At 36.9% G+C, this 18,013-nt stretch overlaps 1 protein-coding gene across 4 annotated transcripts; it reads left to right on the top strand.

The window, feature by feature from the left end:
* The first annotated feature begins 986 nt into the window (after nt 1-986).
* On the top strand, nt 987-13,701 carry Conu (Rho GTPase-activating protein conundrum). 4 transcript variants are annotated; one of them, XM_071791690.1, is made up of 10 exons: nt 987-1,374; nt 3,204-3,454; nt 3,651-3,892; nt 10,229-10,359; nt 10,558-10,751; nt 10,839-10,989; nt 11,066-11,409; nt 11,485-11,651; nt 12,868-13,045; nt 13,123-13,701. In XM_071791690.1, exons 2-10 carry the CDS (start codon nt 3,313-3,315, stop codon nt 13,497-13,499), a joined length of 1,926 nt encoding a protein of 641 aa, XP_071647791.1. In that variant the 5' UTR covers nt 987-1,374; nt 3,204-3,312; the 3' UTR covers nt 13,500-13,701. The 4 variants fall into 4 exon arrangements, with proteins under 4 accessions (XP_071647791.1, XP_071647793.1, XP_071647792.1 ...); XM_071791692.1 differs by having other exon boundaries at nt 987-1,168; XM_071791691.1 differs by having other exon boundaries at nt 987-1,156.
* Nucleotides 13,702-18,013: the final 4,312 nt, after the last annotated feature.

Raw genomic sequence — 18,013 nt, forward strand, 5'->3', positions numbered from 1 at the left:
TTTTTTATCGGAACATTTTTTAATATTTTTCTCGTGTTTCTCGCCAAAAATACCCCCGAAAACCACTGACATTTCGAGGGGCCAAAGTTATTGTAATCGTCCCACAAGAGACTATATCAATCGTCTATTATATAAAAAAAATGCATGCGTTTACATTCACTTGATGAATCTTCGATTTCGGCGGTGGCACAAAAAATTATAGTCACCTCCTTGCAACCGTTTGATATGGAAGATGGCGTCCAACCCTGAAAACGACGCGGTGCAGCCGGTGCAGGTGTCACTCGGGAACGATAAAAATGCCGCGAGTCGACGGTGCATATACGTATATGTATACATATGTTACATACATACATGCACAGATATTACATATTACAGACACGTAATGTATGTACATTCATACGTATGTATGTACATACACTATATCCGCGCGTGCGCGCGTGTATGCGCGCGCGCGCAACAGGTTGTCGGGCAGTGTTTAAATATTCTTTTTTTTCCACGACATGTTTGCGTGTTTGGAAATACGCAGCGGTTGGCGCCGTGCGAATGTACATATGTATATAGCGGGGAGCACACACTTCTGCACAACGCATAATGCGCGTAAGCATAAAAAAATTGATTGGTCCATACACATGTGCATAAAGAAATAGACCAATCAATTTTCTTATGCTTACGCATTACGCGTTGTGCAGAAGTGTGTGCTCCCCGCTTATATATACATATGCATATGTACAGTACAGTATGTACACATGTATGAACTTCGTTCCCGCCCATGCCTCCGATCAATTCGATCTCCGACACGATGCGTAAACGCGCGTGGAATATATTAGGAATTCTCGGAAGCGGCTAGCCCCTCGAAAGATCACTACCTAGCTCGGTATAGTCTCTGCAAGTGATTCCCTCGCTGGATCGAGAGTGCATTGAGCGAAAAAACGCTTATTATTTCCATCTCTTTCCTCCCCCCCTCTCACTCTCTCTCTCTCTCTCTCTCTCTCTCTCTCTCTCTATTTAAATCCTCCAGAATTTTGAAACTTGCTTCGAAGCATGATAAGCCTGCATACGTCATTAAGTTCCCCCGCAAAGGAATCTCGCTCGCGACGTCCATACTCCATTCATGAAAGAGTCGTCGCAAGGTCAACTGTGTCGATGGAAGTCGCAGGTGATGAATTAGGTTATGTATTACGATATACGTGCGAGGTATGCACTTGTAAACATTATATTTGACGTATGTTTTGCGTCGCGTAAGGTGTTATCTCGATACACGTACATGTGTGCGTGCGTGCGTCTGTGCGTACGTGCGACTCGCGGAGGCTGCGTGCTGCGTGTTTACACAAGCGCGTGCATGCTGCCTATTATCCGAGGCCCGAGGAAGGGACGGTGCGTATGCGAATAAATCACACTCGACTTCTCGTATCCTTACGTCCCTTACATCCGTCCGTCACTCGAGGAGACGTCTGCCGTTCACGAGCGCGTTAGTTAGAAGTTGCACCCGAGTATAGGCGTGATACCAAATGAACGATCTGCGACTGTGCGTGATCGAAGTGTTTGCTAGTGGAATGTGATAGAATACATCGCTTGACATCACTCGGGAAGGATATTCTGTCGCAAATTATTGTTTGCGCTCTTTAATTGCCGATTGTGCGCCCTGATAAAATTCCTCCAGCGTAACTCGTACTCGCAGAGTCGCGTATTTCCTCCCCCAATTTTGATGGCAAGTGATTAGCGATGGAATTAAGTATCTTACAAGTATGGTTCGAATCTGTGGCGTAGTTTCGAACTCTCTATGCCCAGACAATGCATGTCCAAAATCGGGACATAAGACGTCTTAAAGATATCTTTAAGACATCTTTAAGACTTAGTTTGAGTGATTACTTCAAAAAAGTAAAATACTTTTGTTACAAGTAAACTCGACCTGGACGAAATGCGTTTGAACCCTCTATGAGTATCCCGAAAAACAAGAGTATTACTACTCAGATCTGGATCAAATATGTTCGAATCTCTTAAGTATTTTACTAGAAATTTTATTTCTTCGAATCAAAACGTTTGTATAAAGCGTCAATTATTTTAATATATTATTATTTGTATTTATTATTTTTATATATAATATATTATTTTTATATGTATTATTTTTGTTTTATTTATATCAATTATTTTTTATAATTAAAAATATTAGATTATCAATCGTTGAAATTAAATATAACAAAAATATGACTAAAAGTATATAATAAAAATTACTTAAAATTTTTACATACTTATACATTGTGTAAACAACTTTATTCTTAGAGTTTGAGTACCACTTGTAAAAGATTCAATTCTTTGCGATAGAAACTACTTATAAGTACATTTTGAATCCTGCAAATATTTATTTTAAAATTCGAAACTGACTAGTCGGGATCATCGATTATTTCGCGAGTACAATGTATAAAATATTACTTCTTATGAATATTATTCGAATTTTAGAAGATGAAATACTTGATTATTGGATTTGACTCGGATTTCTAAATATATAGTGAATTTAATCCCAGCCCTACAAATGGCGTGAACGTATTGTCTGTTTATTATACAGACTTAAAGTAAATATCCATTAAATGTATACGAATAGATGTCTTAAATAAGTATCTGTTTATGTAAAATTGTTAAACATCTTTGAACAATAAGTGAAAATTGATTGATATAAGAATACCATAAGTAAAATAGAAATGTACCTTATTCGGTCAGGCTAGATCTTGAAACAGTCTTCAATTTGAGCCTGTGTTTCAAGACCGACAATTAATGCGTAGTTTACTGAACGGTGAAGATATGAATTTACCAAAAATATTATTAGGCACAAAAGTTCCAGTCGATGTGGTAACATGTTTGAGGTGTTCAGTAAATCAGAATTGAGCAAACACGGTGGATGTAATAAATCGAAGGAATTTATCTCGAGTCCGGTTTTAATCTGCAAAATATCACTAAAAACATAAAAATTGCAGTTGCATGCCGTTCATACCGTGTTTTGCAAAAAATTACTGTATAATTAATAACAATTGCATTTTTTATGCTACTTCTGGTATTACTCATAATAGAGATAATTTCTTACATTTACCTATGTTGATCAATGATACTGATGTTATCTCTCTGAATCACTCGAGATTAGGCTGAGAAAGACATCAATGAGATATAAGCGGAACAAAACTTGTGACATGATATTAATATCATTTTTTTAGATACCGGAGTAAGAACGCATTTTTGGAAATAAATATTTTTAAATGTTTCCAAAAATTCTTTAGTTGGTGAATATATGTACCCGAACGATAAAAAAAAAAAAACAGAAATATGGATAGAGGACATGGTGCCACCTACGCGGGAGGTGATAACCACCTACTCGAATACTGGGAGGAGTATCAGAAAATGATAGAGGAGACAAAAATGCTGGATGATTATTTAGACGAAGAGTGCAGCCCCCGAAGTTATGACGGTATGTGTTATGAGATAATTCAAATTACGTATTATATACATACAATATAAAAATTATAATTAAAGATTATATTTGAGAATTTAAAAGGATGTAAAAGAATTCTAAAAACCAAAAAATGTTATCATGCTACAATGCAACATTTTATAATATATTTGAAATATATAGAATGAATATTTTTGGATTTTTTTTCATACAGAAGGAGAAGAGGAAGCTGAATGGTTACGCGCAGCAGGTTTAGGGCAATTAACAGAAGCGTGGAAAGCAGGCAGAGAGGTACAACCTGACGAATTGGGAGCGGCTTTGCGTCCTTTGTCGCGGGTTCAAGCAGAAGCCGTGAAACGTCGCGTGAGATCGCTTAATCATACAGTTAAGCAACGTTTTAATCAGCGCCAACGCATTCGCAAACCGGACATTAGGGATGTCTTCAAAGATGTAGAGGTATATCGATAAATTAATTAAAATATTGAGCAATTAAAATATTTTTAATTAATTATATACTTATAAAATGAGTTAGATGGGAAATGTATGTGTATGGAGGGAGAAGGGTTACACAAAAGAGAGAGAGAGAGAGAGAGAGAGAGAGAGAGAGAGAGAGAGTGTGTGTGTGTGTGTGTGTGTGTGTGTGTATGTGTGTTTTATTTTATTTTCTATTTTAAATGTCTTATTTATTAAAACGTCTTATTTTTTTTAAACGTCTTTTAAATAATACGAAAAAAAAGTCAGAGAAAAACATTATTTGTCTCGAAAGAACAAGTATTATGATATATAACAAACAGAATCTTTTTCTTAAGGTTGTATGTTTCCAGATTTTATACTCATCGATTCTTTTAAAAATGGAACTACAAAAAACTCCGCACACATTTTATGGAAAAATGGCCACTCGTCGAATTTGCTGAAACTGTAGTATGATGTAGTTCACGACGTCCTGATCAAAAGTCTTAATGGGCCCGAGATAAAAAAATGGCCAGTTTTTTAGATACAGGGGGTTAAAGGTCAAAGGTCAATAATAGTGCCTCATTCGAAAATTCTACCCTTTATGTATATCCATATGTGAGCAGTGTTGTGTGCGTATGTGCGATTCTGCATATGTGTGTGTATTTGTGTTTGAGCATAGCCCTGGTGTGATAATATGACAATCAATAGTAATATGGCCACCTACGAAACTAGTGCACGGATCGAGATAAAACTTGGCCAGCGTGTTCACCATCGAAAAAGAATTTCATTTTTATTTAAGCATTCGTACCATGAGTGCCATATTGCCGATTTGGCCATATTACCCTCACCGACGTTATATTGCCATCTGATCTCGTACTCCGGTGCGACACGATGGCAGAGTTTCAAGATCGGTTGATGATCCAGCCAATGAAGGCAAAATCAGTTGATCTAGCCAATAAAGGCAAGATTGGTTGATGATTGGATGATCCAACCAATGAAAATTAAACACTTTTTCAACTGTGAACACGCTGGCCAAGTTTTATCTCATTAGTTTCATAGGTGGCCATATTGCGAATTGGGGCTCGATTCTTAAATTCATTTGCAAGAGAAACGTATGCGCAAATTCCACACAGCACAAAAAGTTGAAACAACGTTGCTGAGACGTTGCAATGTTGAATGTTGAAGTATAGATATCTTTCCAGCATTAAACCTATCTCAACATCTTGAGTACTCGCAACCCGTCGCGTCGCGTAAAAGAGTCACGGTCGGTCTCGCTCCGCGTATACTTGGCACGAGACACTACCGTGTCTCTTGATTTGGATTCTTCTACATTGATTCTTTATGTTGATACAACATTGAAACAACATTGAACAAATTATTAATCTTTCCGCGCTAATTTGCAACGACACCACTAGACGGCGCAGTATTATAAGATCAACTCGTAAGTAAATTTCAATACATATAAAGCGCTTCTAGCGAAGCAAAATTACGACATCCGTGTGTGGGTCTTCGGACTCGGCGCTCCTTTTAGATCTAAAGGAATAAATCTGAGCTCAGAAAACTTCCAACAGTTGTAAAAAAACACGTCCTGTTAAATATTAATCAATATATAACAATTTAATTGTTGCATTGTTTTTAATATTTGTCAGTTAATATATCATTACAAGATTTTTGAACACTAAAGATGTGTTATATACAAGTATAGGAAGCAAGAAGGAAGCGTTAGAAGATCACCACTAGCCCATTCGATCATCAAGCAATGTTTTCTGAATGTTGAAACAACGTCTACAACGCATGCAATTCAGCGGACATTAGACGTTTGTGCAATGCCTTTTCAACGTTGAATCTATATTTCGCAACGTTGATGCAATATTGCACATATTGAAATGCAAATGTTTTTGAGATTTTAATTCAACATTTGTGTGCTGTATATGGGAATGTTCTTACAGAAACGTTACAAGTTGATTGGTTAAAAATTATAGCCAATCGACTTGCAACTTTTCTGTAAGAACAACATTTGGGCATACGTTTCTCTTGCGATATACACAAAGGGTAGAATTTTCAAATAAGGCACTATTATTGATCTTTGACCCCCCCTTCGTATCTCAGAAACTGTTCATTTTTTTACAGTCGGGCCCATTGGGGGTTTTGATCAGGACGTCATGAACTACATCATACTACAGTTTCAGCAAATTCGACGGGTGGCCATTTTTCCATAAGATGTGTGTAGGATTCTTTTTAATACTGCATTAACTAAAATCAAGACCGATTCAGTGATCTGTGCTAATATGCCTAGGTAGCAGACAGGTGTCAAAATGACGTCAGAATTTGGTCACAATATGACCAAAAATGATGAATGTAATGACGTGAAAATGACGGATTAATGTCACGATGACGACATTTCAAGACGTTAAAAATCTATCAGATGACCCGACACTTACATTTCCAATAAATATTAATATAATAATACAATTTATATATACAGATATTATATTTAGGAAAAATTAATTTGTAATACAAATTTATTTGTAATGTTTTGTAACATTATTAAATTTCTGTTAGGGCCAAAGCACATAACATGGCGTAGCGATATACGACGGTCGTAGTCCTCGACCTGACAAATCAAGATACGCCAAAGCTTGTGCGTTACTTACGTACACGACTACGACTGTCATATGTGCTTTGGCCCTTAGCATTCTTATATTTCAATTGTCTTACAAAAAATTTATTTATAAAAATTACTTAAAAATCACGACATTAAAGGGGATCCTGCAGTGACTGGCGAACTTCCTCGATGTCGATAATGTCAACCTTTCTAATTTTGTTTTCCCTATATCTGTCTTTGTCTAACGAAATGACATCTGTCCTTTTTTCGATTGCTCGCCATCTTACGCAAGATCCGGCAACTACTGTTGCTGCTCTTCTTGTCATCCTGCATTCGTATTTGCATTACTAAAATAATTATTAGATGGATCTTTTTTTGTACGCATTGAATCTTACTTCTACTTACACGATATTATTCCTACATGTTTTCCCAAGGGTGGATGATAAACATTATGTACGTATAAACTGTAGAATTTTTGTTTTAAGCAAATATTGTCGTCAGGTGACAGCTGTGTATGTGCCCCAATAAGTAATATTTTTAATTTTTTGGAGCTTTCGATATAAAATCGCGTTTTCCACCCTAGATTTTTGTGCGGACTTTAATTCTAGACCAAAAACTTGCAATTCTGTAAAGCCAATTAAAAGATCCATCGATTAACGATAATGTCGGTAAATCATACGGCTGCAGGATCCCCTTAAGACGTTTTTTGTACGACATCATTAAAACGTTACAAAAAAAATGTTTTAAATTCGGTATTATTTGATCATCTGACGTCACCAGTAATGACCAGTTTTTGACGTCACTTTGACATAGGTTACGTAGGCTGGATCTTTATGTGATCTTGAATACAAAAAATACAGAAATGTGTGGGATAGATATAAAAAAGATATAAATAGATATAAATAATAAAATAATAGAAAGGTTAGCGAAAAAAAAACTTATTTTAATAAATTCGCAAAATAATGCCTAAACTTCGATATATTTTATTATTAAAAACAAAACAAGTAGCTTCCTTCGCCAGTATATAAATTCAAAACAGAAGTCGTTTTTGTTCGACTCAACTGGCCAAATAATTAATATATTTAAACTCACAACGTTTCGACCGTAATTTTGGTCCTTCTCAAGTGAGAGAATTAATCAAGTCATACATCCTCAAAAACCGCGTACAAAATATCCATTACATCGCTGACATCGTGCCCTAACTACATCATGCATACGTAAAGCTAAAAAGTGAAATAAACTCACGATAGTCAATAAGATAAAATAATTGGTCAGAAGTCATAAGATGAAAAGTTAGAATAAAAAATAGAATTAAATTAAAGTAAAAAATGTACAGAGTAAAATAAAAAGCTTACATATTCTGTGCGACAAGACAAAAAATAATAACAGTATATACAGCGTGGAACAAAGAACGTCGCAAGCCATATCTGTGAACACATCCGTACAGCGTGACAGTCGAAGTCAATACTGAAATGACCGATACAATAAGCGAATAACTAGATGTGTTCACAGGTAGAAACAAGCAGAACAAAAGTGCAAACTAAGTGACGCCAATCACCCGGTTGTAATTCGCGGGCAGATTTTCCGTGTCTTTTTGAAGATTGATTGCACACAATCGCATTTTTTAATAAAAAACATTTCTGAGATTTCTCGTTTCTTAAATTGTCTCTCCTTATATAAAATTTTTGGTTGTTGCCAATTAAAAGCGTGGTTGTGCGTGAGACGGTGCTTACTAACCACGGAATGATTGTCACTATTCTTCCTAATATCACAGAAATGTTCCTTAATGCGTGTCTCTAGGTTCCTTTTTGTTTGACCAATGTATGCAGCGTTGCAATTGGCACAATCAATCTTATATATCAACTCAGTCTGCTTAAGATTCGGTAGCCTGTCTTTCCCCCTTCTAATAATGCAATCCAACTTCTTTGGAATGGTGAGGAGAGGAGAACCTTAAATTTTGCATCACGCAGTGTACGGCCAACACTGTCGCGAGACCCTTAACATACGGTATGGTGATAAATTTCAGAGGATCCCGGGCTACATTGTCACCGCTAGAGCTATTACTGTTATTATGACGTGTCTGTAGCTTGTTAAGCGGTTAAGCCGGATATTAATGCACTTGTTAATGAATTTTATTGGACAACAATTATTTGAAAGAATCTTTTTTATTTCAATTAAATTAGACTTATGAAAACGTACGTCGGATAAAAGAATAGCGCGGTCAATAAGATTATGTATAATATTAATTTTGTATTTAAGAGGGTGATTCAAAAAATAATTTATGTATCGCCCTGAAAAAGTGAGTTTTCGGTATCAATTCGTAAGCAATACACTCCTTTCTCGAATCACTGTTGTGTCAAGAAAACTTAAAGAACTATTCTTTTCTATTTCATATGTAAATTCTTTTACATTCAAGTACATTAATATCCGGCTTAACGAGCTACAGACACGTCATAATAACAGTAATAGCTCTAGCGGTGACAATGTAGCCCGGGATCCTTTGAAATTTATCACCATACCGTATGTTAAGGGTCTCGTGACAGTGTTGGCCGTACAATGCGTGATGCAAAATTTAAGGTTCTCCTCTCCTCACCATTCCGAAGAAGTTGGATTGCATTATTAGAAGGGGGAAAGACAGGCTACCGAATCTTAAGCAGACTGAGTTGATATATAAGATTGATTGTGCCAATTGCAACGCTGCATACATTGGTCAAACAAAAAGGGACCTAGAGACACGCATTAAGGAACATTTCTGTGATATTAGGAAGAATAGTGACAATCATTCCGTGGTTAGTAAGCACCGTCTCACGCACAACCACGATTTTAATTGGCAACAACCGAAAATTTTATATAAGGAGAGACAATTTAAGAAACGAGAAATCTCAGAAATGTTTTTTATTAAAAAATGCGATTGTGTGCAATCAATCTTCAAAAAGACACGGAAAATCTGCCCGCGAATTACAACCGGGTGATTGGCGTTACTTAGTTTGCACTTTTGTTCTGCTCGTTTCTACCTGTGAACACATCTAGTTATTCGCTTAGGGCCGGTATCACAGTCTCCGATTAACGTGATCCTCCGATTAAACTCACTCTTCGTCTCTTTCTAGGGGGACAGTTAGAAAGAGATGCAGAGTGAGTTTAATCGGAGGATCACGTTAATCAACGTTAATCGGAGACTGTGATACCGGCTCTTATTGTATCGGTCATTTCAGTATGACTTCGACTGTCACGCTGTACGGATGTGTTCACAGATATGGCTTGCGACGTTCTTTGTTCCACGCTGTATATACTGTTATTATTTTTTGTCTTGTCGCACAGAATATGTAAGCTTTTATTTTACTCTGTACATTTTCTACTTTAATTTAATTCTATTTTTTATTCTAACTTTTTATCTTATGACTTCTAAGCAATTATTTTATCTTATTGACTATCGTGAGTTTATTTCACTTTTTAGCTTTACGTATGCATGATGTAGTTAGGGCACGATGTCAGCGACGTAATGGATATTTTGTACGCGGTTTTTGAGGATGTATGGCTTGATTAATTTTCTCACTTGAGAAGGACCGAAATTACGGTCGAAACGTTGTGAGTTTAAATATATTAATTATTTGGCCAGTTGAGACGAACAAAAACGACTTCTATTTTATTATTTATATTTACTTTTATACATTTCTGGATGTGTGTATGTATACATATATTAAATAAAATATATTTTTCATAAATTATAAATACAGGTCTCCAGCACAGGTACACGATCACGTAGCGCTACTCCTGATTCTTTAGATTCAATTCAAGGCGCTACGCCAGAAAATGCATCACCTCCTTCACCCCCGACAGTCACTGTGATCGAAGATGCACACCAAAAGTAAGTTCATTATAGGCGATTTTTGGCGTGACTCTGGTATAAGTAACCAAAGTGTACCAAACTGCACCAGCCCCAATAGCAACTTTGGTATATGTACCAAACCATACCAAACGATCGCCAAAAATTGCCTTATTGTGATTAATTTCTTATGTGATACCTCTTGTTTTTGTAATATAATTTGTTTCTAATTGTTTAAAGCGCTGGTGTTCCGAGTTTTGTTTCTATATTCCATCGAACGTCACATGAAGGAAAAGCGACGGTTCGTCGAACACCAAGTGTCCCCCCAACAGCTCTCAATTCTATGCCAGTGCCTGCCTCGACTTCTGTACCTGTGCAAGAAATTTTCAGGAGGACCGGCAATTGGTCGAGAGGGGATGTCGCAAATGATTCTGGTATTATCGCCTTTGCATTTATATTTAATAATTTTAAGGCAATCGGTAGCTTTATTTTGAAACTTAAAATATTACATATTATTACAGAAGGAATTCAGTTGACTAGCTACCATAGATTGGGAACAATACACATTGCCAGACCAATTCAGAGGCATAATAATGGCGATCTTAACGATGTAACGAATTTAGATACCGAGTCAGTTAGAAAATTAGTCGTGCCAAAGGAATCGACTCTTCGGTATTTCTAGGATAATTGATTAATTATTTCAAATTATTCCCGAAATGTTTCTTCTAATCGTCATCTCACATTCCAGACGAAGCCCAGGAAATCACGCAGCAGTAACACGAAGTCACAGCAGTTTATATGGCTTGACCAGACCGGCGGATGGAAATTTAATAGCTCGTCCATTAAGTCGTACATCATCACACGGTCATCTTAGTTTCGAGGAGATGTGCAAAACCAACGAAGCCAAATCTCAAATGTGGTCTTCCGACAATCTTATGACCGATGACGATTATGCTCGGCAAGATGTAGAATTATTATCGCAACGAGATTTTACGAGATTGCAGCCCCTTTTATGGCTCGAGTTAACGGCGATTTTCGATAAATATAATATACCGCTTACGAGACGAAAACCCAATAAACGACGGAGGAAAAGTATATAATATAATTATACTTGCCTTTCTTGTGCCATGATTCTTTTATGATCGTCATACGTCTGCATATTTGCAGCTGGAAATTTGTTTGGCGTTTCTTTATCGACATTGCTGCTCAGGGACAGTCAATTAACAAGTGAAGAAAATAACATACCATTAGTATTTCAAAAGATCCTTAATGAACTGACAAAACGTGGAGTAAAAGAAGAAGGTATTCTTCGTGTTGGGGGCCATAAGCAAAAAGTAAGTAGATAGATCAATAAATAACTTTATTGATTCGGCTATTTGGCCTAAAGGACTTGGTTTACAAAGTTTCCTAACTTACACATTCTTTCATTCTTTTCTTTTCTCCTTACATTCTTTTCTTAATTTTTCTATCTCTGTCATCCATCCCACTATCTTTCTCTTTCCTTCTTCATTTAGCACATCTTTTACTCTTATCCTAGCCTCGCCCTTTACATGTGTCATTATATTAACCTTCTGCCTCATATTTTGCACTTCTTTCCTTTCTCCGTCAGTCAATACCTATTTCCCTCCTCATTTCTGCATCATCTCGCAATCAATCTTTGGCTACCTTTATATCTTTTTTCCCCTCAAATATTTCGGTCTCTCTATCTTTATTGTGCCCTTACACCCAATAGGCCAGTCAAATTAGACATTCTAGTATGAAAGTGATGCGAACTTTTTTATTCCTTTTTAGGCGTGTTGGGGGTGTTTAGAAAAGCTTATTTTTGAGTTGTCGTATCATGAGACCCAGAGCTTTTTGAGGGGGGGGGAGGGGAACTAATTTTTGACGAATCGGAACGAGTCACCGCTCATTTTCTTCGTTTTTTCAAGCCCTACAACTTTCTCAGGAGCGAAAAAGTGCTATCTATTAATCGAAACGAGATAAATGCAAAAAACCGCGAAAATTTTATTTTTCGGGGGAACCAAAGTTCGTTTTTTTCGCAATAACTCGGCGAATGTTGATAAAAAATGAATGACTAACCCTTCAGCTACAAAATGAGGGGTTAGTCATTCATTCTTTATCGACATTCGCCGAGTTATTGCAAAAAAACAAAAATTTTGGTTCCCCCGAAAAATAAAATTTTCGCGGTTTTTTGCATTTATCTCGTTTCGATTAATAGATAGCACTTTTTCGCTCCTGAGAAAGTTGTAGGGCTTGAAAAAACAAAGAAAATGAGCGGTGACTCGTTCCGATTCGTCAAAAAATAGTTCCCCTCCCCGCCCTCAAAAAGCTCTGGGTCTCATGATGCGACAACTCAAAAATAAGCTTTTCTAAACATCCCCAACACGTCTAAAAAGGAATAAAAAAGTTTGGATCACTTTCATACCAGAAGCCTTTTTTGGTCTAATTTGACTGGCCTACAACAAGCAGAAAGTAAGTACATACAAGTAAAATTAAATAAAATATTTTGTTATTTATATATAATTATTTATTAAAATGATAATTATTTAGGTGGAAATAATTTGTACGGAACTAGAAACAGATTTTTATTGTAAACCAAAAGAGATGGATAAGCTGTTTGAACGTACTCCGTGTCACGATTTGTCGGCCGTTTTGAAAAAATTGTTACGAGATTTGCCACAACCTCTTCTTACTGTTGAGTTGATCGATGCTTTCTATCAAAGTCACGGTTAGTAGATTATACGTACTACACAATATCTCATGTATATAATATGAAGATAAAAAAAAAAACAATTTCGTACGTAGGTGTCAAGAATCCCAACGACTTGGTGTATTCTCTTAATCTGCTAGTGCTATTATTGCCTGTCGAACATCGGTGTACCTTAGAGGCATTACTGAATTTCCTGAAGCTGGTTATCGAAAATCAGGCGTCGAACAAAATGTCGATACACAATGTGGCAATGATAGTGGCACCGTCGCTCTTCCCACCCCGGTACGTTCATCCTCGAGACCATGCCGACCTGACCGCCCAGGTCAACATGGCCGCCATATGTTGTCAAATAACGGAGGCCCTGCTTAATAACGTTGACAAGTTATGGTACGTCTCGACGGAGCTTGTAAATCAATTACGAAGACAATCCGAGGTGGAAAGATATCGCAAATACAAGAAAAAATATTACTGATTATTATAACTTGTTATCATAATCACGTATACATAATTTCTGTTACTTTCATATTAATACGTTGCAACATATTAACAGATCAAATATTGTAAGAGTTCTCTAGGAGATTCTCTTTGCACATGTAATATTTTGAATAATGATAGTGCCCTGCATATCATGAAATATGTAGTGTATTTTTTAATATAAATTTTAAGATATGTAATTAATGTTACTTAAACGATTTTTAATTCGCATTAGTTAATAATGATGATATACAATGTGTCTGCATTGTTGCTGGCATGTTGCCGACAACATAGTATGTGTTGCTATCAGAATTGTGGCAACTGAGTCCGCATTTATCGGCAAGTTGATGCCTTCACGATATAACAATTTTGTATAGTAACTTGCCAGCAACTTGTTGGTAATTTATGTTGCGGTCTAAAATCGTCTGATTCAAAGATCGAGCTGTTGCTGTCATGTTGCTGTAATAGTTCATAGGATCACACAATGCTGTCATATTGCTAGCAACGCGAAGTAAATTTGATGCTGCTCTCTTGCCGATAAATTGCTGGCAATACATATATCTAATGTTGCCTGCGTGTTGCTTCAAATATTAAATTATTCGAAATCAATTGAAGCAAATATACGGCAAGTTGCCAGCATTATAAGCAATCACAGGTTTGCGTGATTTTTCTGGGACACGCTTGGCTATCTGCCCAGATAGCAACGTGTCTGCATTGTTGCTGGCATGTTGCCGACAACATAATATGTGTTGATGTCAGAATTGTGGCAACTGAGAACTCATTTGTCGGCAAGTTGATGCTTTCACGATATAACAATTTTGTATAGCAACTTGTTGGCAACTTATGCTGCGGTCTAAAATCGTCTGATTCAAAATTCGAGCTGTTGCTGTTATGGTGCTGTAATAACTCATAGGATCACACAATACTGTCGTATTGTTAGCAACGCGAAGTAAATTTGATGCTGCTCTCTTGCCGACAAATTGCTGGCAATACATATATCCAATGTTGCCTGCGTGTTGCTTCAAATATTGAATTACTCGAAATCAATTGAAGCAAATGTACGGCAAGTTGCCAGCATCATAAACAATCACAGATTTGCGTAATTTTGCTCAGACACGCTTTGCCATCTGGGTATATTATATATATATATATATATATATATATATATATATATGTATAGAGGTATGTTCCGGGACTGTTTACGTTTTTTGAAATGTCAGTCCTGAATAAACGCAATATATGTATGATTCAAAAAATGCCCGAACGTGCCGTAGGACTGAATTTTTCCAGACAGTCCTGAAACTGCCAATATATCCGAGTAAAAAATAAATCCCGGAACATACTTCCGACCTACATATATATATATATCAGAGAGAAGCCTCTCTGTATATATATATATATATATATATATATATATATAAATATAAAACACACACACACACAACACACACATTTCACCTCATCTGTCATGATTATAATTAATTATATTATTACATTATCGATTGTTTATCGATTTGTACATGTTATATGATAGCCCGTCGAGATATAATAATTTAGCATGTACAGATAGATTCTTTTTTACTAGATTAAAAGTTAAGCATAATGTTTTATACACATGTAACACACACAAACTGATTGTGAGAAATTTTATTTTAGTTGAGATTCTATGTCGTAACAAATATTGATTTGTATATTACAATTGAGTGAAATATTAATTTATACACGAAAGAATATTTATATTCTTGCGTTGTATCTATAAATATCTTTGTTATAATATTTATTTATGATTGATTGATAACAATTAAGCAGTATAGCAAATGAGATATGTGACAGTAAATTCATGTATCACGTAATTTTGTATAATAATATAATACAATTAAGTGGCATTTCAAATATTATAGCATTAAATTTTATAATTTATTATAATATCATTAATTGCAGTCTATACATAGAAATTCAGATAGGGATAGTTATAATTTTAATTCTTTATTCCAAACAGATATCTCTCGATTAATTTACATGGCAGTTTGATAAAATCAATTATAAATGATATATATCGGTTTGTATAAAAAAAAAAAAACATAGAAAATTAATTGGAAGAAAACTCATTTTATTAGATTTTGTTAGTACATTTATGAAAACGATCTAAAGAGTGATCTATATGCCACTATTGGCAATTGTGCCCAGCAAACACAGAATACACCGAGTGCGCAATTTGATAGCAAATTACGCACTCGGTGTATTCTGTGTAAACGCTGGGTGATAATTGATAATCGTGATTAGGTCTTCTTCTTCTTCTTGAATTTATATTGGCTCCTGCCTCTAATACGAGGTCAATATGGCCAGCATTTGCCCCTGTTTGTTCAGATAACTGAGAGCGGTGTACTATCGTATTTGATGTTGACTCTGTCACTTGAGTCGGACGTATATGGTGGGGGGACTATTCAGGGAGTAAAGGCCTTCATACACAAATCGACGGAAGACGTAAGACGTAAATTGTAAGGAAATCCACCAATCAGAGTCGACTATTCCCCTCTTTAAGAGGGAAGAAGAGGGGAATAGTCGACTCTGATTAGTGGATTTCCTTACGATTTACGTCTTACGTCTTCCGTCGATTCGTGTGTCCGGGGTTTAACTAAGGAAAATGTGGGAATCCGGAGGCCATTGTTGCGCGCGCGGGAGCGCGCGTGCTTACAAATGTATGTCTGTTGACTTGCAAAATGCCATGATCAGACTGCAAATTCTAGCTGTAGGTTTTTTCAATGCAATGAGAAAATCGTTACAGTGTGGGCCCACGAGGGTTTCCACCACTCGCCGGAGACCCGTGGCTCGTCCAGACGTCAGAGGACAATGAAAAATGATATGATTTATATCTTGCGCTGGATCACCACAAGCGCACGAGCGCTTCGACTATATTTTTTCTGAAAAGACTGTGATTCAGGTTGTAGTGATTTGCTCTCAGTCGGGAGACCGGGACAATTGCGTCACGTTTTAAATTTAGTTTATAATACCACGGTTTCGGTGAATTAACGTATATTGTGCGAAAGAAGTGATTGCCTTTATGCTGTGCTCTTTTAAATAAATAATTGTAAAATTCTACAGTTAATTTTTCCCTTTGTTCAATGAATAAGTCCGAATGGGGAAGCTTAAACGTAGGTAGTTCTTTACCGAAACGAATAGCTTTTCTGGCTAGCTTATCGGCTATTTCATTGCCGGTGATACCCTTGTGTGAGAGAATCCAGATGAATTGGATGGAATTACCACGTTCTTGGGATGCCATGATTTTAGATTTGATTAGGAGAATTAAGTAATTTGAACGGCATGCTTCCGGGTTAGAGAGGGCTTCGAGTACACTTTCTGGGTCTGAAACTATAGTGTATTTGGATTGATTTAAATTTAACGAGAGCAGTACCGCGTTATATATTGCCCACGCTTCCGCTGTGAATACTGACGCACGCGAGGGGAGCTTAAACATTAAGCATTTCTGGAGTTGAGGGGAGTAGCACGAAGCTCCCACCCAGCTTACCATATCAACTTCAGAGCCGTCTGTATAAACAACAACAGAGTTGTCCATAACAGTTTTAAATGCATCCGTGAAAAGGTTCTGGACTGAAGATCTGTATGGGGATTCACTAACTCCTTAACGACAGTTTCGGTATCGTTGCGCAGGTATTATATATGGTAAAAAAGCTGCGCAACGATACCGAAACTGTCGTTAAGGAGTTAGAGAATCCCCGTACTGGAACCCTTTCTATGACCTCAAGGAGGTTTGAGGCTGAGCGGTATAAGGAGGGAGCAAATAAAATAGTTTAGAAGGAGTGTTGATAGGGAGAGGGGGCAACTGCGGAATGGAAAGAGGGTTGAAGGGCCCGAGTGCGTGTAAACAAGTTAAATAGAGGAAATCTTTTATGACAGCATTCGTAGTTAGCTGGGTTGTCTCGAGTAGTGAGTGCAAGCTGGTATAGCGCCTCTGTTACCGGGTGATTAGTAATGGATAGAGTTTTAATTAGGTATTTGGATGCAAGGAACTGAAGGCGGAGCTTGAGAGGTGCTTCTTTAGCTTCCGCGAACATAGTGTTAATGGGCGTTGATATGCGGTACCCTAGACACGCTCTAATGGCTTTGTTTTGGATAATTTCAAGACGATAGAATCTGGGGATGTCTTTGAGAGCAAAAATATGGGTGGCGTATTCTATAGATCCTCGTAGCACCGCACGATAAATGTTAAGGAGGAGTTGGGGAGATCCCCACCAACCCCTCTGAGAGTTGAGATGACGTCCGCGGTTTTCCTAGCCTGATGATTGATAACTGAATTCATATGTAATTCACCTGAAAGCTTGGGGTCTAGAGTGACTCCCAAGAAGCGAACGGAATCCGAGGGAAATATGGAGGCGTCCTCAATTTGAATTTTGTGCTGCTCAGTAAAAAGAATTTTACTTTATATACCCCAAGGGGCCTTAAAGGGCGTTTTGAAGGGACGTACCCAACCCTAACCTCCAATTTATCCACTTC

The sequence above is a fragment of the Temnothorax longispinosus genome, chromosome 10 (assembly GCF_030848805.1).
Source record: "Temnothorax longispinosus isolate EJ_2023e chromosome 10, Tlon_JGU_v1, whole genome shotgun sequence".
Taxonomy (NCBI): domain Eukaryota; kingdom Metazoa; phylum Arthropoda; class Insecta; order Hymenoptera; family Formicidae; genus Temnothorax; species Temnothorax longispinosus.